The sequence below is a fragment of the Papaver somniferum genome, chromosome 2 (assembly GCF_003573695.1).
Source record: "Papaver somniferum cultivar HN1 chromosome 2, ASM357369v1, whole genome shotgun sequence".
In the NCBI taxonomy this organism is placed as follows: domain Eukaryota; kingdom Viridiplantae; phylum Streptophyta; class Magnoliopsida; order Ranunculales; family Papaveraceae; genus Papaver; species Papaver somniferum.
Genome location: NC_039359.1, coordinates 180,923,518 through 180,949,389, shown reverse-complemented (window position 1 = coordinate 180,949,389; position 25,872 = coordinate 180,923,518). Strand labels below are relative to the sequence as shown.

Here is a 25,872-nt window from a genome sequence, read left to right as displayed (position 1 = left end):
ACTATTGATGGCAAATTGAAAATAGTTACGAAGTGTGCCGGTTAACCATTTTTTTCCTTGTATGGATTACTTTGCTTTACATATTTTGCGTTATATACAAAGCGTACTTTGCTTAATATTTTTTAGCAGATACCATGTTTCTCCCAGACACTCACACTTTCCTGATATTTTTTGGTTTCCTAGAGTAGTTTATAGTTTAAAAGCGATTTTTTTTTTTTTATGATTTTCGGAATATGGATTTTCATAGAATTCTAAACACGGTAAGTTAGGCTTTCCTAATTTTTTTAACCAATCATACATTGCCAAGTGTCCTCACCACAATGCTCGTTTCACAAAACTCAGAAAAGACTTGTTTCGGCCAATAAGAAGCGAGGGTTTCCTCACCATTCAATGTGAGAACTTTATTTGTCTAGGCCTTTAAGTCTTTAGATATCTTAACTCATAATTCTACGAAGACTTTTCCATTGCAATCAAAATCTTGTGTAAGATGTAGTTAATTAATGGATTCCATATTAAAAGGATTTGGTCCCTTCACCACATTCCTCAATCAAGTTACGCAAGAGGGTTCATAATTGCCTCTTGTTCACACGCATAATTTGATACAAATCTGATGTCTTGTATCCAAATACAGTCAACCGTTGTTAATTGTTAGGCAAACCGCTGCTGGATAAATAATTTCTTTACAGCGGAAAGATTATATTTCCAACAGAGAAATTCATTTCCCAACATAACCAAATCAGTAACGATGATTAATCACCGAGAATCAAATGTCTTAAGATTGTTGGATAAATTATCTTCGTTACCGATTCTCCAATAATACAACTCGTATATTCTCCACCGATCCGTTAAAACTATTTGTAACATGGTTTTCACTTATGTATTACATCTTGTAATACCAACAACAAAACAAGAAAGATGGAAAACGATAATCAATCACAGAACTTAAACAAACTTACTTGGGTGTATCGAGGCGAGTAATCTATTTGCCTAAGACATTTGATTCCCTGTATATAATGTTGTTACAGATTTAGCGGCATATGTTTCCAATATTCAACAATACCTCGATGTATTTCGCAGCACTTCGATAACAACGAACGCGAATGGATGTAACACAAACTCTTCTTTAACTCTTGAAGATACATGCAAACTCTTAAATTTATAGTACTAGTCTTATGACTCTAAAATAATCATACTTGCAATGGAGAATGAGTGGGGTTTATATAGGTTTAGAGGTGACTCTTGGAAAAGTTCTTTCACGAAAAGTCACAACCCTTAGTGGAGAGTCACATCCCTTGGGATAAGACACTAATGTTGAAAAGACTCAAATGAGTTGATACACCTATTCATATTTCTATTCAAAAAATTCAACAATCTTCTACCCACGTTGTCTTATTCTTTCTTTATCGGGTGCTTTCTGATTAGGTACTTTTTAACTTATGAAGCCCAGCAAGACCAACTTATATCTTTCTTCCCCCGTTGTGATGTCCATGCCGTAAAATTCACATCCATAAAAAAAAGCTTTAGTTTAATTTGACTCATTACATAAACATTAATTAATATCATGTGTTTTATTACAATGGATCGTTCAGTGGCGGAACCAGACATTGGTTATGGGGTGGGCGTGAGTCATTAATATCATGTGTTTTATTACAATGGATCGTTCAGGGGCGGAACCAGACATTGGTTATGGGGTGTGCGTGAGTTTTATTACAATGGATCGTTCAGTGGCGGAACCAGACATTGGTTATGGGGTGGGCCTGAGTTATTTCTAGTCCTGGCTTAAGCGTAAAATTCACACATATATTATGGCCCAACTGAAAACAAGTTACGGAAAAAAGGTAGAGAGACAACAAAAGAAGTCACGGACCCTCTAAACCGAGCATTGATCAACAATTGGAGAAGAAAATGAAAAGAAAAAGTGTTCAAGGACAGAAAGATATGTAAAGAGAGCAATCAAGTTTATTATTTACTTGAAACAGTCTTTTTGTCAAGGCACCAATGTTTCCAAATAGCAATAGCGTTCAGTGCATCCTTTAACACAAAAAAAAAAACGTATTGCAATGTCTATTTTGTCAAGTTTTTACAACTGATTATGAAAAGCCAAAAGAAAGTTGCATAGAGGAACAAACAAATGAAACGAAAGACTAGAAGCTTTGAACCAAAATTAACATGTAAAGCACATAATTTACAAAATTAGATCAAAAAAATACGCAAGTAAAGACCAAACTATCTGTCAATTGTGAAGCGTAAAAGATGTTAAGAGTAGTAAATTGCAATCAAGAAGCAATATACAAACTGTAAAAGACCACGAAGGAAAAGAGGAGATCTTACCATTAAGTTAGCTAATAAAGCATTACAAATTACAAGTAAAATGTACGTGCGTTGCACGTCGACAAACAAAATCTTTTACGATCTTTCATTTTTAATACAGATTTGAGCCGTATTTATCTTTCTCTTTAACTTAATACAGATTTGAGCGGTATTTATTTTTCTCTTTAACTTATTATTGTGCGCTTTTTTTTAACACGATTTTGGGTAGTGTTTATTTTTCTCCTACAAATCTTTATTATTATAAGGTCAAGTGTCCATTTAAGGCCTTTTTACAAATATATTTTATTTGTCAAATTTCTATTCGAAAAACTGATGGATTAAAACCAAGGCTTTTCTTCTTACTTGTTGCCTATAGGTCTTTCTAGAAACAACTCAAATACAAATTTTAAATCCTACCTCAGTGGATTATTGATAGCTAGGCATTTCTACTTGCATTTACTCTCTTCCAATTCTACTTTGAATAACAATCTTCTTTCTTAATTTCTATACGAAATTCTCCTGTTAATCTCTTTGATGGCATAACCAACCTGAAACTGACGCATACGTGACTAAAATTTGTTTATGACGACACCGTTTCGCTACTCCAGTTTATCACAGACTCCTCAATATATATGACTGGTGTATGTTGTTAAAAATGTCACAACGAATTTTTTTGACTAACAAACATGAAAACAGTTTACTTAAAATGCTGATTTGTCGATGACAATCAGCCCTGTTCAAAAGCTATAATTTTAGCGGCGATATATTAGTGGTGGCCGAAGTGGTGCTGATATATTAGTCACCGCTTCCTCTATTGGGTACCGCCGCCGCCAGTTCATCACCATCAGCTCAATAACTCGGGAGGGGTGTTTAAGGCAAAAGTCAGGCTGTTTTTCTCAAAACTGTTATATCGGATGGAAAAATGCCACTTTGCAAACACTGATTAAAGCTATAATCATTTTGTAAAACTAATTAGGGGAGTGTGATCATTTTGTAAAACACCTAGCAATTAATAAATTAATTTTGTGCGAGTTGTCTATCTTGGTTTCTTTTTCTATTCCCACCCTCCTCTTAAATCTCTCCTGCTCCTCCTCCTTCATTAACAGCATTTTCATGTCTCTCTTACTCCTCCTTTTTATGATAACAACTTTACAGCAACCGATATAGAAATTTGACAACACCTGCAACTTCATAGCATCATCTAACTGTATTCTTAAGGCATGTCGATGAAGATCAGCTTTGTGGGTCTTTCAATTTTAAGACATTATTTTCAATTAGTTATGGAGTTATGGGTTTGTACTTTGTAGTAGTTTTGATGCTGAATTTGACGGATTATTTGAACGTTTAAATTAATGGTGGGTGAATTTATAATGTAACTTGTAATTTCATCCAAGTATCAAATCCATTTTTTTTTCCTGTAAAAACATTATGTTTGGTGTTTCTACTATTGGGTTTTGATCTTGTTGATATTGCAGTACGCTGCTTAATCCGAAGTGAAATCCCCAATAATCAACCAAACTAAAGGGTATTCACCATATTTTTTTTGTAGTTCCAGAATATGATGATTCAAAGGCACGAAACGGGAAAATTGGGAAAGAGGAAAAATTGGGAAAAGGGAAATTAGGGTCTGAGAAAGAATGATGAGTTAGCATATTGGATTGAAATTAGTAGTTAATGTTTGTGTGTTCAATCTGGAATTCTTAGTTTGAATGTTACGATTTTCCCTAATGATGTAGCTGGTTATGGCAGTGACGGCGACGGTGCTGGTAGTGGTTATGGTGGTGTAGTCACTGTAGTGCTACTGATGTTGGTGGCCCTTGGGTTGGAGGATAAAGAGAGGATATGTGACAGAGGTGGCGCTGGTGGTGATGGTGATGGTGTTGTTGCTGCTGGGTTTTTCGTTGAGTGGTGGTGGAAAGAAATAAAAGAAATTTGCAGCGGGAAAAAATAAAAAAAGGAAAGAAGTTGTCGAGGAGAACTTAGGAAAAAACTTATTATGCTAGGAGTTTTTCGTCGAGTAACCAAAAATAGGCATGTCAATGGAAGAATATCTGTCGGATATTTAGAAATCCGATATCCGACATGTTGAGCACTACCGGATATTCGATATCCGATAATATCCTATAGGATACCAAAATCAGATATCAATTCCGATAGGCTAAGCTGTCGGATATCCGATAGTATCCGGTTATAACAAAAAAGTTTAAAAATCATTGTAAAACATTTTCATAATTGACACTTATGGGATATTTATCCGACAATATCCGATAATATCCGATATTGGACTCGAAATTAGGATAAATTACAAATAAGTTCATATACTATCGGATATCGGATATTAACATTTCGCATGGGGTCTAATCCGTTTCCGATATGTTAAGGAAGAAATATCCGATCTGATATCCGATAAAACGGATAAAATCCTATAAGATCTCGAATACTCGGAAACGAATACCGGATATCGGACAAATATTGACAGGCCTAACCAAAAACACCACACGAAATGTGACGGGAATCTTGTAGGGAATATTCTTTTATCTAACTGCCCAGATTTTAGATGAAGGAAATCCAGCGCCTGCTGTCACTTAATTTTTTGACTTTTTATTAGTCTTGCCCTCGTTAAATAGGGGGGAGATTCAACTCCTTTTATACAAAGATACAAAAGCGAAAAAAATATAAAAAACGTTCTCGTTTTTAATTTTTTTAATAATCAAAGGCCTTCAAAAAGGCTAATAGTCTTCCTCAACCGTTGGTGCGAGCCAAGCAGGAGGCACAAGCCAGTACATAGAGGATTTTTTACGTTTTTCCCATTGAGCTAGCTCATGAGCAACAGAATTACAAATTCTAGGTTGAAAACTAAAGATACAAGCAGATAGCTTAGAAGAATATAACTTAATATCTTTAAATATGGCATATGTACTAGGATCACCATCAAAAAAACCAGAAGAGAATTGTTCCACCAACTTCTTAGCATCGGTTTCCATGATGATATGAGTCATCTTATGTTCCACTGCTTTCTTAAGAACTCCCTAGATAGCTCTAGCTTCTGCTTCTTCTGCAGACGAAACTTCAAACACCATAGCAGCACAGAAAGAGGCTTTGCTTGTGAAGTCTCTCATCACATAACCTGCACCATTATCTCCAGTAATGTCATCGAAGGCTCCATCTGTATTACATTTCATCCAACCAAACGATGGGGGCATACATTTTTGATTTAGAACAACATGGGTAGTAGGAGTAGCTACAGGGATAGTTTTCCTAGTGAGAAGCATAGCTCTAGCTCTTTCTAAGATAGAAGTATGATTTTCAGATAAATTTTGAAAAACCAGATTGTTTCTACTAGTCCAAAGAGACCACAGGATGGCAACAAAAAGACTTTGAGAATCGTCAGGCAATCTGGAATTTTGGTCCAGGAGCCAAAACGTAAGCCACTTATGAAAATTTTTCTGAGAAAATAAAGAAGTGTTTGTGCAGAAACTGGACAAAAACCAGACCTTGGAGGCGAATATGCACAGAACTAAAGCATGCATGACGTTTTCATGAGGATCCTTACACCTTGCACAATCAACAAAGTGCATACGCATTCTAGTGTGAAGGACAGTTCTAGCAGGTAAAGCATTTTTTGCTGCTTTCCAAAGGAATAATTGAATTCTGTAAGGAATTCTAATTTTCCAAATATGCAACCAAACATTTTTACAAGGAGAGGGTTTGATGCCTTTGAGTCTCAAGTAGGCATATTTTGAAGAAAAATTACAATTCTTTGAAAGATCCCAAGCCCTCCAATCAGGAGTGCAAAGCTGGCTTAAGGGAATAGTGACAATCTTCTTAATAGAAGCATCATCAAAGTAGGTAATGAGTCTAGACACATTCCAGGTTCTAGTATAAACAGAAGATGAATCATCAACTTTAGTACTAGGGTCATGAGGGACAAGAAGGTTGGGGGTTGCAGAACCCAAAGATGGGATCCATTTATCACACCAAGGGTCAATAAATTTTCCATCACCAACAATCCAAGAAATAAAAGGTTTTATCAACTCCTTTATAGCATGTAAACGTTTCCATGTCCAAGAACACTTATCAGGACATTTAGCATTCAGAAAATCAGTTTTAGAGAAATATCTAACTTTTAAAATCTTGGCTAACATGCAGTTAGGATTTTCAATAATTTTCCAGACATTCCTAACTAACATGGCAAGATTGTTTTATTTCAGCTTTTCTGAATCCCAACCCACCTTCAAAATTAGGAGAGCAGAGAGTATCCCAACCCAATAGGTGAAGTTTCCTATCTTTTGGGTCAAGAGTCTCTCCCTACCAAAATTTGCAAAGGTGAGCATCCATCTGTCTGCAAAGATGTTTTGGGATTAAGAAAGCCCCCATCTGAAATAAAGGAATGACTTGACCAATATGTTTGACCAAAGTAGTTCTAACAGCTTGAGAAAGGAGTTTATGTAACCAGACAGTAATTCTAGCATCGAAACAGAGCGAGAGTATTATTTTTCCCTAAACGGAGTGAAAGTACCACTTTTCCATGAAACGGGGCGAAAGTATCACTTTTCCCGAAACGGAGTGAAAGTGTCACTTTTCCTGAAACGGAATGTGAAAGTATCACTTTTTCTAAAACAAAAATTAGTTGATCCATAAATCAAGATATGGTTGCATGATGTGTCATGCATCCTTTGTGGTGGTTTGCATAGTGACCATGCATTCAATTTTTCGAGAATTGTGCCTAAAAATGAAAGTATCACTTTTCTTGAAACGAAGGGAGTACATCTTTTTATTAGTTGCAACGCAAAGTTAGTTGATGCATAAACCAAAATATAGTTACATAATGTATTATGTATCCTTTGTGGTGGTTTGCATAATGGATATACATTTAATTTTCTAAAATTGTGCCTAAAATGATAAATACCTCCTAATTTTTCGTAAAAAATCTAAGTTTAATATTGTTGTTTGTACTCATTGCGTAGCTTTTTTTATTACCTTTCAAACGAGATAAAATTTGTAAAATTACAGGGCACACATTTTTAGATATGTTATATTAAAGTTTGCTTTCCAATTATACCCCTAAAAAATAAGATACACAAGTATAGTAATAGGACTAAAAGGGAGGGATAATTGTGTCATGTGAAAAAGACCAACCATGGACACCAAATCCAAGAACCCTGATTTTGGGCATACTGAAATCTTTCTAGGCATACTGAATAAAGATAAAAAAGGTTGTGAAATAACAAAATCAGATATTCCCTTAACCCAATTTTTTTAATGGCAAATCTACCCTTTACGTATTAGTGTTAGTAATATGGATTAGTGATTAAATATTTTATTTAGTGATTAAGATAATTTCAATAATTATAAAGGTTGTTTAGATGAAAAAATTTGGGGGGGGGGGGAATCAAAGTTTTGGTTAAGAAGGAGAGAAAGAGAAGGAGAAGGTGAGAAAATTTTAATTCCTGATTCAATGGAGGATGAGGAGGGTCATAATTCATATAAAAACCTAGAAAAATACATATCAACTACAAGAATGATTCCCAAATGGATGATTTCTTAGATTATGAGAATGATTTTACACAAACTCAAACTCAAGCTCAAACTCAAACACAAACTCAAGATGATGATTTTTATGAGCCAAATCCAGATGATGAGTACATATATGAGGAACCCAATGCTTCTAATACACAGGTACACTTCTATCTTATGCTCAATCTCACTTCTATAGCTCGAAATTATCAAAAGTTTGGATTTTTGCTTCATGGTTCGGCGAACCAGGTTGAGGTTCGGCTCACATCTATGAGCCGAATCAACCAAATGATGAACGGTTCGGCTCACTAAATCTGTTTACAGAATGCACCGAACTTATAATTTTCAATTCCAACCCTTTTGCTAGACATTAGTTCGGCTTACATGAAAGTTTCATAGTATGCCGAATAACATCCTGAATAACACGAAATAAAAATAATTACGGGTTCGGCTTATATATTCAAAATAGTATAAGCTGAACATGAATTTGTTAATTTTTGGGTTAAAATATTGTTATTGGTTCGGCACATATTGAGAATATCGTATAAGCCGAAACCTCTAAATGTTCAAGGTTCGGCACATAATATGATTATCCTATGAGCCGAACATTGCTATTATATTCTTTTTCTAGTATTTAACCTTGTGATATTCTTTGTAGATTGTACCCATGGAAAATCAACCTGATCCAGTAGATATAATTCACGAGGATACCAAGGATCACTTCCAAAATGATTTGGTATGTAAGAACTTTTTGTTTACCTTAATGTTGTCGGAATATTCCAAAGTTTTTCTTACAAATTATTTGTTTTGGAATGAACGTGGAGATGGAAAACTAAACCTGAAGTTCTTGATTGGGTTGAGGAACACGCGATGAAGGTAAATTGTGTACCGGTTAAAGGACAACAAAGCCGAGAAGATCGGTTTGAAATGATTTGTGAGCGTAGTAGAACCGACGCTAGCAAGGTTAAAAAGGGTACCGTATATGTTGGGAAGACCGGGAGAAAGAATAGGACGAAAACGAAGAAAATAAATTGCCCTTTCAAGATCGTTTTCAACCTCAAAAATAAGTCCTTGAACAAAGAAGATCAATATTGGATAATGAATAAAGATATGGATTGTCGTCATAACCACCCACATCCCAAAAACCTTCATGGACATGCAAAAGTAGCGCGACTCAAACCCGAGAACGTTTTCCACCGTGTAGGATTCTTAGCAAATTGAAGGCGGACAACAAGAATAATAAGTCGACTATGCAAACTATCTACAATGCAAGACAAAAGATTAGAAAACTCAATTTGTAAGGTAGGATGGTGATGCAACAAGTAATGTGGTTAGGGGTGAAGAATAACTATGCTTTCCAAAAGAAGTTGGATGACTTCGGTCAAGTCACACACCTTTTCCTTGCCCACTCGGAATGCGTCCAATTGGCTCTATGCTTCCCACAAGTTATTACATTGGATTGCACGTACAAGACTAATAAATATGAGATGTCGTTGATGAAAATATTGGGGCATACTCCGACAAAGGCACCGTTCACCGTGACTTTTGTTTCTTGAAAAACGAGAAGAAAGAGAGTCATCTTTGGGGGTTAGAACGATTGAAATTAATCTTCCGGGAGGGTGCTCTTCCTAAAGTGTTCGTTTCCGAACAAGATTCATCGTTGATGTATGCTATTAAGAAGGTATTTCCGGATGCATTCAATTTTCTTTGTACGTTTCACATATGGTGCAATGTGAGGAAAAATTGCCAATCAAAAATTCAACCAGTTAAGTTGAAAGAATTAGAGAATATTGCTAAACTACCGTTGGAGACACGAGTAAAGAAAAAGAAGGAATTCTGGAAAGCATATGAACATAATGAGATGTTGTGGGCTTCTTTCCAAGGCGAATGGGAAGCTTTGGCATGGTCAATCACCGAGGATGTCTATGAAGAAAATTTTAAAATGCTTATTGAGCATTGGAAGACCGAATACCCCGATGTCATTACTTACTTGGTCAAAGATGTGTTGGAACCTAATAAAGAAAGGTTTGTGGGTTGTTTCACAAATCGGCACAAACACTTCGATAACCAAGCCACAAGTATGGTAGAGTCGGCTCATTATTGGTTGAAGAATAACCTTTTTGGATGTGTTGACACTTTTGTCACGGTTTTTGATGCAATTGATGAATATTTCAAAAGTGATATTGTGAGAATTGAAGCCGCGTTCGAGCATAACATTATGTTTAGACACAAGCATTATGGTAGTAAATAGCTACGGGAATTAACTTATAGAGTCTCCCATCCATGCATCGACTTGTTGATGCAAGGAGTGGATTTGATTAAGACATTAGGCGCCAACTTGGAGGAAGAGTGTGTTTGTAAAATGAAGACATCTATGGGACTTCCATGCCACCACGACTTACTTCGGTACAAGGATGGTATCATATCATTTGAGGATATTGATCATTTTTTGGAAACAATTAAGATTCGATCCTCTCCCAACCGAAGACGACGAGGATGATCTAGAGATATGGGACACGACAAATGGGAAAAATTTGGCGGAGATGTATAGGAATATGTCCTGACCTGAAAAGGAAATGCAGGGGTGGCAGCGGAGTACATTGCATTCAAACGTCGTTTGCATGGGGATTTCATCATTACCGAAGAACATTGGATGTCAATGCTCATTTGTGGGTTTTTAATAGCGGAGACCTTCGATTGCGTCGTACATTGTTTCGCATGGAAGGGTAGTAGCTTTACTTACGTGACTCCAACAAAACCATGCCATGATGGTGTAAAGGATAGAAGACTTGTTATTGGATTTATTCAAAATTATCATTTTATCGGCCTCAAACATAGACCTGGTTGCCCATTACCACCCTTGATGAGTGCAGCCTTTTGCCCTAGATTTGAAAATAATTATGCGATGGATTGGTGTGCAAATTATGCGACAGAAATGGATCTTTGGATTTCTATGAATGTGCAGCTCCCAAGTGGACAAGTAATTGTGTTTTCAAGTGATGAGGATGAAGATGATAAGCAAGAGGTCAGTGAGGATGATGAGAATGAGGTCAGTGTAAGAGGATGAGAAAGAGGTCAGTGGAGAGGATGAGATTCGTTTAGGATCTCCATAAAAATGTTTCATGGATTTATCCGCGTATTTTTGTGTCTTTTGATTTTCGTGTATGATGAGGATGATACCTTGACTAGAATTGCAGTTACATGTACCCATCAAAAAGGAATACTTGAATGATTAACTTTTTGGTTATGGAACATGTCGTTTTATGGAAACTGGAATCATGAACACAGGAGATGGTTCGACTTGTACCATTAGTTCAAGGAAAGCCGAACCCGACGGAGTGATGAAAATCCAGAGTTTTTCTGTCAGGTACGGCTTGTAGTATTATTTTGATGAAAGCCGAACCTGACAAAAAAAAAATCCAGAGTTTTTTTGTCAGGTTCGGCTTCTAACATTATTTCACTTCAAGCCGAACCTGACCAAAAAAAAAATCCAGAGTTACTCTGCTAGTTTCGGCTTGTAGTATATTTTTGAAGAAAGCCGAACAATGGATTTCAACATTCAGCGCATAACTGAAATTACAGGATAATCCGAACCTTGCATGATTCATGAAAACAAAAATTATTATATCATTCCAAATAGACTTTTCAAATTCATAGAAAATGTTGATTACACACCCGTTACATAATAACCTTACAATAAATTTCTAGTCGAATTCTTCTAATATCCAAAACGGGTAATGAGAAACTACATAAGAATGTAGTAGTGATCTTTGTATTCGAAATTCTTTCCTTTCCATCTTCGCCATTTCTCTAGAGCTCGATCTTCAATCTCAGAGTTTGTTTCATCCTTGAGACGATATAGACTCACAATCCGAACTAAAGCTATAAAGTCTTTGACCGTTTTTTATAGTTTTAATTCGGCAAAACAAGGACGCACTATCCCGGTTGTGAAGATTACCCGTTTCGGTGCTGAAGGATTCATGAATTCTAACCAAGTAGTACATACTCATCAAACCCTTCACTCGTAGTTCTTCACCCTTCTTTGGATAGTCTGCTACGTAATTAGTGCAAAGAGACAAATCTTCTTCTAAAGTAAACTCATGAGTTGGGGGTGCCATTTTTTTTAGTATATGCTCTGAAGATTATGAAAAACCATGCATGTCTATATATAATACAGGTTACAACGGCTATATATTTCAAAAAAGAGTCGTTCATAGATTTTTGTACAAAAAAAGACAATGTTCGGCTCATAAGAAGGTTAGACAACAAGCCGAATATGTTTAAGTAACAGCTAGAATTTCAAATTAAGAAACTTCTTACAGGTTCGGCTTATACGAGTTTGCAGATCTAAGCCGAACCATACACTGATTTACATAATAGTTCAATCTTAAATTATCTCTAACGAATCTCATCGATTAGTATCCATGGGATGATATTGATTGACCCATCTTAATATTCTGATGTAATCTCGCATAGTATAACGGATCAATAGTTTAAATATTTTTTAAAAAAACTAGCCATTGAACTCAAATTATACTATCCAAATTACAGGTTCGGCTCAAAACTAATACTATCGAATAAGCCGAACCTAAAGGACAAATGATTCGGCGTGTAACTAACATTACAGGATAAGCCGAACCAGAGTTTTTCAGATTCGGCGCATAACTCAAATTACAGGATAAGCCGAACTTCATAAATTCCAGGTAATAAGTAACTAATTAACTGGTACGCTATTGATTAAAACATGAAATTCAAGGTGTCCATAACACAATCCCAGCACCATTAAAAACAAAGTTCAGCACCTAAAATCCAAGGTGTTTGCAACACCATAAAAGTGTACTTAAAACTTAAGAAAACATTAAAAGGAACTTGGAAACATAAAAGGACACTTAACCACGACCCCTCTTCTTAGTTCCACGACCACCTCTTCTTCCACCTTGGTCTTCATCTTCTGACGCATCATTACCTGGTTGGCTGGTAGCACCACCTCCACTTGTACCTTCACCAACTTGTGGAGACCTCTTAGTGGTAGGCCTTTGTGCAGGTTCCTCGGGTCCTTGTCCTTTGTTGATGATTGCATCCCACTTGTTGTAGAGGTATTTTTGTTCTTTCACGGTCAATGGTGTTTTGCAACCAAGTTTGGCCTTCATTTTTTTCAACATCTCCCTACCCGCGACAACCTATTTTTTCATTTGTCAATAACTTATAACCGTGAGGTTGAAGACATTTTTACCATAACTAATATATGAAAATATTATAAAGTGAAGTCATTCTTACCATTATCTTGAAAGCGTTGACTACATCTTCGAAAGTAGACTTGTTGGTGATCTTGATTGCCTTCGCCTTCCCCTAATCAGCTACCTTTTGACTTTTCTTATTGATAATGAAGGGATGAGAAATTTGGTTATACCAATCCATATATCCCAGATCCTCTTCACATGGATCATCAAGTAAAGGTGTTAACTTGGACGCATCTAATGTGTGATCGTCTAAGTTATTCCAAAACTCAAGGATGGGGTCAGGATCATACTTTGGTTCCCAAGATGAAGTGGTGCTTTTAGTTCCAGTACCACTCTTTGGTAACAACCTGAATTTCTCATCAAACAAAGGAACCTTTTGGACGCATCCTAATTGACGGAGTACTCGCCGAGGATCGTATATGACATAATCACCGAGATAAAACAATGGCCCATGATATATACCTACCGGCATATCCTCATCTTCAACAACTTCATCTTCCTTCTCATATGGTTGAAAAACGACATCATCAACACCCATTAGATCTAATGTCTCTCTCAAACTTGCCACCAACTCTTTTTTCTTTCTTTTCTTCGAGTCCTCGTACGCGTACCGTGCTACAGTTGGCTCTGTATCAACCTATTCGACATCCTTCTCAAATGTTTTGGCCAAGTTAAAAATTGGGAAATGGTCATATAACCACACCTACATCCAAAGAACCAAATTCAAAAATCAAAGGAATTGAAGCGATAGAAACAAAAACATCAAAGTAAAAATAAAGTTTGCAAACTCATAACACAGTTCGGCTTATATAGAGCAAGTATAATAAGCCGAACCAATTAAGTAACAAGTTCGGCTTACACGATTTTATAGTTATAAGCCGAACCATACACTGAAATCCCAAAAGTTACCTGGAGTAGAGTGAAGTTCCCTCCGATGTGTGTACTTGTCAACCTAGACGCGGTGGCAAGTTGGTCCAGCGGGTAAGCGAGCGTAGCCGTTCCCCAAGCATACTTGTTACAAGTTTCAAGATTCTTTACCAATTGGAGATACTTAGCATTTACCTTGTTTCCGGTAAGGTCGGGAAAGATATCTCTACCAAGAGTATAGAGCAAGTAGGACGTTCCGGTTTGCTTCACTTTGACGGGATCCATTACCAACAAACCTTCCTTTACTCTATCCTTTGTGTTCTCAAATTCCTTTTTCAAGTTGGTGAGCTTGATCTTCTTATTCTTCTTATTTTTTCCATTGAGTATGAATACGGAATCGACATCTTTAACGGACCCAGAAAACTCCAACTCAGTTTTGTATGCACCCCAACCAAGAGTTTCCTCGTACAACTTGTAGAGCTCATCCCAACTCATGTCATAAAAATCAGCATCCACACTTCTACCCCTTTCTTTAAGGCATATAATCTTACTCGCATCATCAGGAGTGATTGCCATCTCTCCAAAAGGTAATTGAAATGTGTAAGTTTCTGGACAAAATCTCTCGGTAAAGGCAGAGGCCGCCACACTATCATATTCATGATGTCCATAATTAATGGCAGGCCATAAAGCACTGACTTGTACGTAAGAAATCACCTCAGGAACCTCTTCATCAAGATCCCATTCCGCTTCCCTCTGGTGTCTCAATACTCGGACTGCACGTTTGTGATCAGGAGTCTCATAAATTCTCTTCGCCAAAGATTCGGCATAACCAATCAACACATTTCCTCCATCTTCCGGAAGACTATAAGGCAAACCATCTGATCGAGTTGGACTTACGTCATCTTCATCAGGAATGTGTAAACCAATGATCCGTTGTTCTGAAACGTTCTTCTCTTTCTCGGGTTCTGCCACCTTCTTACCTTTCTTGTCTTTCTTGGGTTTTCCTTGGGGTTGTGTTTCTTGATGAACTTCTTGATTATCATCTCCAGCCATTCCTTTCACTTCTTCATCTTCAGCTATTCCTTCTTCTTGTCTTTCAACTCTTACTTTTTCAGCTTCTTCTTCTAAAATGCCTCATATACCTCCTGCTCCCAATTTTTTCTTACCTCCTCCTCGAGGATCGGGAGTTTTAGAAGTAGAAGGTATTACCTCCATCTTCTTCCTCTTTTTAGATGCATTGGTCCTGACACAAGTATGAAAATTATAAGACTACTTCGAACAACAAAGGATACAAACTATACAAAATATGGATTTGAAATGCCAAAAACTTGTTAACAAATAAGAAGGCTCGGCTTACCCGAAATAACAAATATGAGCCGAACCATGTCTTAGAATTTTCGGTAGCTTACACAGAGAGTGGTTCAGCTCATACCACAAACTATTTACAAGCCGGTCTCATTTATTCGGCTCACAACCAATACTATCGAATAAGCCGAACCTAAAATTATGAATTCAAACATTTATTCGGCGCAAAACTAGTACTACCATATGAGCGGATCCTATACACATGCAAAATTTATGAAATTTCTACAACACAAATTCGGCGCAAATCTAATGCCATCGAATAAGCCGATCCTAAATACAAGGCTCTATGTCACTAGGTTCGGTGCAAAACTGATATACATTTTAAGCCGAATCGTTCATATGCAGTTTCAGGGTTGTGTTTGAAGAACAGTTCGGTGCAAATCTAAACTTGATTTTACGCCGAACCCAACCCTATAACCGCCGCTCAACCATGTTTTTAACGAATTAAACCAATCATACCAATTAAAAACATCAAATACGAGATGAGTTTGTAGAACTAACCTTCTTATTCTCATTTCAGGAACTGGTTCTTCCTCAATCTATTTTTCGGGTTAGATTTGTGGTTGATTTTCAGTTTCTTCTTTCACTCTCTAAATATTCTTCTTCTTCAACAGAAAATCCGCTCTTCTCTCTTTCCTTTTCATTTTCATCTCGTCTCTCGAAAGCTCCGCCATAAAGAGAAACTCTCGAGCTTAGATATGGGTAACTCTCACTCTTTATTCTTTGTTTGCATCATAGACTATTGTGAAATTTCGGCTCTTCTTTCTGTTGTTTAGTTATTTTCGTTTCTTTTCGATGGATTTATCCAAACCCTAGATTTTTTCTGAACCAAAAAGTTAGGATTATATGTACTTTTTGGGTTTCTACATATAGGGTTAAAGAAATTTCATGATTGATTTATGGTTTATAGATCACAATGTTAAGATTAGTAAATCTACATGTACCTTCTATATACAGGGCTTAAGAAATTTTCATGATCAATTCTATGTTTATCCCGTTTTACTGTAAAAATATGATCTGATCTACTTGTTTTGAGTCGATTCATCACTTGGAAATTGTATGACTAAAGTATTAGAAATTACAGCCAACTGCTAATGAATTTTGAATGCATGCATATTGTTTGATAAAATTTCTCACTTGATGTTTGTGGTGGTTAGGAATATTCAGGAAATTCATATGATCTACTTGCATTCTTGTTTTGCTTAGATTATGATTTTTCTTAAGCTTGTCTTTTGTTCAATTTAATTGGTAACTGTATGACATCTATATCTTCACCTGCTTTGTTTATTTTGATTTATTTGGCAGTATTATTAATAGTGAGTACCTGCAGGTCACCGAACAAAGTCAACACGAGTAGAGTGGAAAATAATGGAAAGCAGGTCAGATGGACAAAGGATATGGATCGTATTCTTATCGATACATTGGAAGAACAAATTGCCGCGGGAAACAAAGCTGACAACGGTTGGAAATCAGTATCCTCTCAGCAAGTTCGAACAAATATAAAATGTAAATTAGACATGGAAATCAATATTGATAATGTGAAAAATCGTTTGAAAACATGGAAGGAAAGTTACACTGCCATGAGTTATCTTCTCAATAAAAGTGGGTTTGGTAGGATTCTAACAAATAATACGCTTACAGCTCCCGACTCAGTTCGGAAGGATTTCCTTAAGGTAACCGTTCCACCATGTTAATCAATATATGAATTATAGAAAAGATACATGGACCTTACATAGGTTATGGTTTTCTGCTATTAATTTGCATATCTTTTGATTATAGGATAACCCACAGTACAGTAAATACCGCGACAAGTCCTTGGATACTTTTGATGAGATTGAAACTATCATTGGCAATGATCAAGCAACTGGTAGTGAAGCACAAACAGCTGCACTCGCGGAAAGTAATCTCAGAGATGATGATACCATGCCTAACTTACCCATCATTGTCTATGATGAAACAACAAGTCATGCTAACAACGGTGAAGGAACCAGTCATGCCAACAATAGTGAAGGAACCAGTCATGCTAACAATAGTGAAGGAACTGGAAGTGAACCCAGTTCAAGGTCTAATGCAACCCCATGTACTACAAAAGATAATGTGAATACGAGGAAAAGGAAGAATCGAGAGGATGCCGCATGCAAAAAGGAATCAATGAGCCAAATGGCATAAGGCATTACTAGCATTGCAAATCATACGATTCAACGGGATATGAAGCCTGACGTTGACGTTTTATTGAAGTCATTAAGAGAACTTCCTCATATAAGCTCTGTCATGCGTGTGAAACTTGTGGAGTATCTGGTGAATGACGCTACAAAAAACTAAGATGTTTTTCAAGATGAACGAGACCGAGCAGTTGGATTGGTGTAGCATTCGTTTCCCTGCACCGTTTCCCTGCACCGGTGGATGGATAAAATCTGGATTTAAGCGTCTTTATGGAGATTGGTCTGGATTCAACCAATGTTTTTGGATGGTGCGGTATATCACTTTTTTGGATGGTGTGGTGTATCAATTTTTTGGATGTGCGGTACATCACTTTTTTGGATGTGCGGTATATAACTTCAAGGTACCAAATCTTCTTAACTTCATTGAATCTAATTTTGGTTTAGGAAATAATTAATGACTATGCTGCAAATTAAGTAATCGTATTTTTTGAATGGTCATAGTTAATGATTCATTTGTGTTACATTTACTAAATATATTGTAGTACTGTTGGTGACTTGTGTATAACCTTATGCGTCGACTTTTGGAGATGGAATTATTAGCTCTGAAATTCTAATATAGGTACTAATTTTTTCCCATACTTGTTATATGCATTACATTTTAAGTACTAGTCCTAGTGTCTGGTTGTGATCAGCTGATTCAATAAGAAGCCATCGTCTGAATTTATGAGTACACATCCATGTTAATGAGTATGTGTGTATGAACTTTTATTGGCTTGCTGATGGAAATTGCACCTGGTTATAAGAAAGTTTGCAGTGAGAATTTAGAATAGCCTTACAAACATGACATGGGCATAGCATTTAATGTGGTATGTAAGTGTAGTTTTGGTGAATATTATACTTTGTGAACACGAGTGCCCATAAATTTATTTTAACCAGGTCTGTTTATATCACCGGATCATCTATAAGTTCTCTCACTATTTTACCTCTTTTGCTGGTGAATGATTAAAACACTTGCAGTACTGGTCATGGCACAAGAGCATAATTTTCAAGTTCTCGACGGTGGTATTCGAGTAGATTCTTATATCGTAACTGTATGTTTGCGCTTATTGTGTCTATTTGTAATGTAGAGCTTGCATATCATGTGGTGAATGCCTACCAATGTATATGCAGACTTGTGTTGAACGAATTATGATGACAGTCAATATATTACCAATGGAAGTATTTATGTATACGCGTGTTATGTGATTGTTTGCTAGGACTTCATTGGTTAGATGGATGATAATCAAATTTGGGAGGATATTTTCCAAATGATAAATTCCATCCTATGCCAAACACCTAAATTTTGATTTCCATCCAAATTTTCCTCCCATTTGAATTGGATGTCAAACAACAGATGTTGGACTGGAGGTAGTTGAATTTCTAGGTGGTTGGATTTCTAGGTTGTTGGAACTACCTAGAAATTCAACTCCATCGGTGCCAAACGAACCATAAGCAAATTATAAATTTCCATTTTCGGTACACTTATCGACTCACCTGGCATAGAACCCACTGAGAATATCTTTTATGCGGTCATGTTTGTAGACATCACTTTCACTTCCACAAAATCATTAGAATCATCAAGGGAGTTGTAGTAGGACAAACTCTCGGACAAGATTTCTACACTATCCTTTATCTGCTAACAATGAACCAATTCATTCTATGTAAATTCATTTTATGTTTTGAAGGAACTCAAGAAGGCAGGATTACTATATTGATTGAGGCGAGATATGGAACATAAAAGAAAACAGTGGACCAATTCCAACTGCTAAACTACACAATCAGTATCTATCAACTATTGACAAAACAAAACCGAATAGTTTCACTTAAAAAACAAAACCGATTCAACATGCGCCCTTTCAATGCAATAACTATATATCAAAATAGAATGAAGGATGAAGCAGTCCTCTTATGTTCTTATGTTGGTGTTGATGGTGGTTTTTAGCTTAGAGTTAAAATCGTAAAATCTTGCATCAGATGTGACGTCACTCTGCAAGGAAACGGTGCTGCGAGTACTAACCTCTCCACCGACACATTTATTGAGCCGCTCAATATACCTTTTCTGGCGCCTCGCCAATACTAGACTCGCTGAGTACTTTCCTGTGCTATGTTCCCCAGCAGAACCCTTAAGTCGGTATGTCATGACGGATTTATGTTCAATCGCAGCTGAGTAGCATGAAACCTCCAAGCACCAAAACTAAAGCCATTGCACGAAAGGCTCAGACAGAAAGCATACTACATTCTGTAGGTAAAGATTTTTGTGACAACATACGAAAATCCATCTAATAATTGTGATAACTTGCAAAGAACTCATAAACCCAACTAAATTGCAAACTAGGGTTTTGTGCCTCGCGCCATATACTAGACCCCGTTGGTCGAAACAACGCCTAGCCAAGCTAGGCAACCAAATACGCCACAGCGCGCTGGAAGTGTGGCGCGCCCTAGCTTGACCGGTCCCACTTCCCATCGACAAATCAGGTCTCCCTAAATGCGCCACGCGCATTCCAAACAAGGCCGACCCCATGTTGCTTGCCGGCCCGCTTTCTATCGATCAATCAGGTCGCTTTAAATCCGCCACAGCGCGCTGGAAGTGTGGCCCCCCCCTAGCTTGCCGGACCCACTTCCCATCGACCAATCAGGTCTCCCTAAATGCGCCACACGCATTCCAAACAAGGTCGGCCCAATATTACTTGCCGACCCCCTTTCAATCAGGTTGCTCCAAACCTGTCACGGTCTTAAAAGAGGTCGCTAATACTAAGCTAGCTTCCAAAAACGTACTAGCTTCCCAAAACGCGCCGCACGCACTAATTAGGATTTCAACACACCCAAACCCTAATCCAGGCAAGACGCAACCAAATCCGTCCACGATGCTAACTTTGGCCACGCCGCAACTAGCATACTGCTATACCGCGGCTACTGGCATACCACCAGCACGTCGCTATGCCACGGCTACTGGCACGCCACCATGCCACGACTGCTAGCACGTCGCTATGCCACGGCTACTGGCACGCCACCATGCCACAGCTGCTAGCACGTCGCTATGTCACGGCTACTGGAACGTGACACGCCACCATGCCACAGCTGCTAGCACGTCGCTATGCCACGGCTACTGGCACATCACCATGCCACAGCTGCTAGCACGTCGCTATGCCACGGATACTGGCATGCCACCATGCCACAGCTGCTAGCACGTCGTTATGCCACGACTACTAGCATGCTACCATGCCACAACTACTAGCACGTCGCTATGCCACGGCTACTGGCATGCCACCATGCCACACGTAGCAACCTGTTATACGATTTCCACGAAAGCACTCGAGACATCAAAACATATCACAAACTGGGGGATACTCATCAGTGTATTGATCTGGCGGTTTACAGCGTGTGGCGTGCAATACGCCCGTTACAAGAAAGTGTCATAAGAGTGGGGCGGTTAGTAAATACAAGAAGTAATGGTGAAACGTTTTCTTCATTATGGAAACATCAATACCAGGCGTTACCCGTTACCACTTTCTTCCATTACTCAACCGTTTCCACTTCTTACGAGGTCGGGGTACGTTTTATTACGACTTGTATAAATAGATTTCACCTATTTCCACCAAAAGACAAGTTTTGGTCAGGAGAACAATACACATCCAAAAATCACCTGGTAGCTTTCCATTCAGCTCGCCAGTTCAACTTTCGGATACAAGTCGCAAAACACCCACACTTCCAGAATCAACTATTCTGGCCTCAACACTTTCTTCGCTTCCCTCCCTAAGACCAACCCTTCTCCTTCACTTTGTGACCGAAGCAAGCCTGGAACGGCCAATTCTTGGTTTAGGCCAGGATTGTATAGATTGATCTCTTGAATCAAAAGTACTCCCGTGCAGTACATTGTTTAGGGTTTAGATTCGTTTCTCATCCGCACTCACACGAAATTACCGAAATCAGCAAAAATAGTTTTCACCCACAAATAATTGGCAACCACAGTGGGAGATTAATCTCTCGGTTACAATATCAATTTCCAATTCCAAGTTTCATTCTTCAACCCAGGCATCAAGATGGTAGAAGCAAACGATCGCGCGGGGTTCAATGGCTCAGTTGTCAGTTATCACACGATGAGGAATGACTGGGAACTTATCACGGACACAACGACGTCGCTCATGAAGCTCAGACATATGCCCGGAAGATCCATTTTTTTGGGAGACCCTAAAAGCGAGTAAGTCTTATTAGACAGAGTACACAATCTACTACTTCAGGTTTTCACATTGGAAACCGACAGCCATGTTATCCCAAAAAAATCCCATCCCATACTTTCTACCATCATACAACATTCACGGTTCCATGAGTCTCCTGGAATATTAATGCTACTAACAGTCATAATCAAAACGACATTATTCCAAAAATTCATTCCAAAGAATAAGCCAAAACCCTCATAGGTAACAATCATCTACCAATCCAAAAACCAGAAAACCAAACCATAAACTAGGCGTTTCGTTTGCCTTTCAAAAAAAAAAAAACTAAGCAAAATAGGTCCAGAAGATGTTCAAAGAAAATTATTCAGCAATTGCTTGCTCTTCTTAGAGAAAACCTCCTTCGACTTTGGAGAGCCGCCTATTTCAGCTTCAACTTTTTGGGAAACCTTCCAATTTCCGCTTTCTGTTGATTGATCACATCTGTGGAGGAGCCTTCGGTCGCCTCAATTTGCAACTTTTGGATCTCGGTGAAACCCTCAACAAACTAGGGAACGTTGAACTCAAAGTTTATGCACATGTCCCGGTGGAACTCCCAACTCGAGATTACATCCTCGAAAACGGTCCGGATCAGCAACAAACCCTGAGAACACTGGCACTGAAATTATTCCCGGTGTTAACGTTCCTTCCAGTAGGGTTAATACGCTACCTGCCAACACCAGCGGCTCGGAAAACATTCCTTCAGGTGTTACGCCGCCGATCATCAGAGCCAGAGCCGTTGTTGTCGCTCCCAACGTTTCTCCAAGTGTGACAGCTCCAACCGTCACCAGAACCGCTGCTACTCCACCATCAGGACGGGAGACTGGAGGAGCCAACAGAAGTCGATCTCCTCTTACCATTGTTGATTTGATGGAAAGACAAAAGGTTCTCGTAAGGCTCAGACAAACATGGCTACAACTCAGAAAGAGATACCTATTTTCCTCAAGACACTAGCGGAGCGGTTACCACAAGAGTCACTTCAACCCCAGATGGAACCGACAAAGAATACTTTTAACATCTGGCACAAGCACTTCAGCAGGACGCACCTTTATATATGAAGAGGCTCGCGTTGCTTCTAAACGCCCAGTAGAAAAATCAGCAATCCAATTTTATCACACGTAGAGATCAGGAACGACTTCTCCAAAATCGAGGCAAAGAAAATCAGCAATCCTCCTGGGTTCACAGAGACCCTCTTCCCATTAGTAGCTGCATAATTTCTTGGGACTCCATCCGAATCGTGCAGTCCATGATAAACCAATTTTGTGAGATTCTGTATTTCTACAAGGCGAATCGTCAAGACATACTCGCAGCCCTCAACCGCACTGCATCAGGAAAGCAGCTGTTTACAGCCAGGAAAGCCATTCCCGAACCCCAACCTCTTCTAGGAAGCACGATTGATAGACGAAACTGGAGACTCCTAACCACTGTTCACTTGAAGGATGTCGAGTTTGACAGCACGCTGATTGACGCAGCCTTCGACTTCAACATTGTAGCCGTCAAGGCTCTGAGAGGTTCAAGGGAGAATCGAACAAAAGAAGCGCATTCTTTCCCATAAGGAGAAAAACGCTACTTGCCGACCAACACCATTTGTGACGTCTTCCCATGCCATATCGTATCAATTCGTTTTTTCGGAGTCAAGGGTTAATAACTCCCTCACTGGAGTTTTCTACATGAGCCGCTTTAACGTTCTCTCGGGAAGCCGCCTCCGCTTCCAGAGCCAAAAGCCGCTCTGCTTCAATGTTTCGCTCTGGAAACCGCTTCAATATTCTCTCGGGAAGCCGCTTCGCTTCCAGAGCCAGAAGTCGCTCCGCTTCAGCATCCTCTCCATAAACTGCTCCAGGATCCGAAGCCAAAGCTTCAACATTTTGCTCCATAAACTTCAACGTCCTCTCCAAGAGCCGAAGACGCTTCAACGCCACACTCTTTCCTTCCAAAGTTCATGCATGTAGCCACCACACTCCTCCCTGTCAAGGATCGTGATCATAGCCAGCCAAGGATCGCAGTTGTGGCCGCTTTTTGATCCATCTCGCCAAACCTCGTGGTCATGGACAGTTTACTCGCTTACGCATACAGCCGATCCCTTTGCTTCCATGGACGCCCATACAATTTCAGCCGACCTATTTTGGTTCCCACGCGGTGTAGTCACTTCTGATCACATCTGCTGCCAAGAACTGTTACTGCTTGTTTTTCGGTACCAGCCAGAACTTCACCATAACAACAATCACTACAAGGGTAATCCGTACTTCTCCATGTTTTAGTTTCACATGGACGAAGTAATAGAGTCACCACTACAGATGCGAGATGGTGATATCCTTGTCATGGTCAACTCACCGACCATACCAGATATAAGCATGTAAACCACACCTGGGGACTGAAACCTCCTTCGTATTTAGAAGCTTAAACGCAGTCACCACTTACCAGCGAATGCATCAGAAGCACATCTTCCACGAAAAAATAGGCTCAGGATAATTATACATGGGGACTACCAGAACGGGACGTCTTTACTGCTCTCAACCAGGTTATTTCCAATTGCAACATCATCACTGTCGGATTTTTACAAGCCGTAATAATTTCTCAACATGAAGTCGTACACGTGCATCAAAGTCCACAAAAGCACGCCACAGATATACATTCATATATCCGGCCACACCATCGGATCTAACATAAGTATAACTAGGCGATGCTCACTGCATCCCATTCCATACAATAGTCCAAGGTTCAGAAGATGGTTCAAAGGATGTCGTTTATAACGAAGTCCTTGAGGACTTGATAGAAGCACATCGGCAATAGAACATCTCTCAACTCATCTACTTCACCCAATGTTTGCCGAAGATTTCGACCATACAAGCATCCACAGTATATCATCATCGCAATCAAAAGTCTAGGTACCAAATAACCTAAAGTCAAGGATAAACCAACAACGCAAACACAATCTCAAAGATTAGCCCTGACATTATTTCATCCATCCATACCAAGAGCGCAATGGAGTTTGGTAAATTTTGAAATCCACTGTCAGATACTCATCCTTCTGGAGTCAGAACCTTATTACACATTCTGGAGAAGATCGATGGAACTGTTGGGAGGATACATGCGAGAGAACCTACCTTAATTTATCCTGGCTCGCCTTGATGCTGATTTGGAGTTTGCTTTGTTACCATTAATGCTCTCTCTACCACCGCTAACAAATGACGAAGAGGAGCCAGATACTGCAGATGAAAGCACGGAGCTGGACGAACAACAAAAACAGAAGAGAATCGATACCCCTATTCATATGAACGCGGTTTTTTTAGTTTGAACAGACTGAGGATTCCTTACTTCCATGAACGGGAATAGATGACTGAGCGCACCACACTCATGCTCTATAGCCGAACAAGTAGTGTGCCAATATCTCCGCTCCATGACTGAACCAACAACGCCATCTCGAGGAACACCAGTCGCTCAACGTGCAACTCTCCATGACTCCAACACTCTGTGGTTAAGTTAGCGCCAACGCTCCAGCATTCCGTGATCCACCCTGCAAGCCTTCCGAGTGCCATTTCCACCGTTCCACGGACTGAATCCATTAGCGCTATCATCACCGCTTGGTACCCAAGTTCCAGCGCCAACAGTCCGCGGCCAAGACAATACAAGAAGTGCATGCCAGACGCGCTTACAAGACGCGCATGCCAGACGCGCTTACCAGACGTGCTTACAAGACGCGCACGCCAGACGCGCTTACCAAGTCGCACAATACCCGCGACTCCCATTCCAAGCCACGTCCAAGCCGCGCCAAGCCAAGTCGCGCCCAATCCAAGCAAAGTCGCGTCCAAGCCGCGTCGTGCCAAGCCTTACCAAGCCGACCGATGATAGCGGCTCCGTTTAAAGCCGCGTAATGCCAACGACTCCCTTTAACGCCAAGTCGATGCTAGCGACTCCCTTCTAAGCTGATGCCAACAGTCTGCGTCTCAGCCAGCAACCATCTCTACCAACTCGCGGCCTAGCCAACAGCACAAAATTTACGCAAATTCATCCATGCAAGAGTTATGGATTCTCTTTACCTCCCGAAAAAGGTTAGTCGGATCTTCCTGACCATATTTTCATAACTTGCCATTTCGATTTTGCCCTTGTCTGTCACCATCTCATGCTTACCTCGCAACAAGACCCCTGTTCCGAGCTAAACAG

At 39.2% G+C, this 25,872-nt stretch overlaps 1 protein-coding gene across 4 annotated transcripts; it reads left to right on the top strand.

Annotated features, from left to right (window-relative positions):
* The first annotated feature begins 15,791 nt into the window (after positions 1-15,791).
* On the top strand, positions 15,792-18,690 carry LOC113349931. Of its 4 annotated transcripts, XR_003360482.1 has the most exons (5): positions 15,792-16,001; positions 16,630-16,972; positions 17,079-17,862; positions 18,004-18,080; positions 18,479-18,690. XR_003360482.1 is itself a non-coding variant. In XM_026593979.1 (3 exons), exons 2-3 carry the CDS (start codon positions 16,697-16,699, stop codon positions 17,466-17,468), a joined length of 666 nt encoding a protein of 221 aa, XP_026449764.1. In that variant the 5' UTR covers positions 15,792-16,001; positions 16,630-16,696; the 3' UTR covers positions 17,469-18,690. The 4 variants fall into 4 exon arrangements, 1 of the variants encoding a protein (XP_026449764.1); XR_003360483.1 differs by lacking the exon at positions 18,004-18,080; XR_003360481.1 differs by having other exon boundaries at positions 18,004-18,690.
* Positions 18,691-25,872: the final 7,182 nt, after the last annotated feature.

What these genes read in the sequence shown, in the direction of transcription:
- LOC113349931 (XM_026593979.1), top strand. Translation starts at nt 16,697, where the DNA reads ATGGATCGTATTCTTATCGATACATTGGAAGAACAAATTGCCGCGGGA. An exon ending in TTCGGAAGGATTTCCTTAAG is followed by an intron (nt 16,973 to 17,078) that starts GTAACCGTTCCA and finishes TTTTGATTATAG; the next exon opens with GATAACCCACAGTACAGTAA.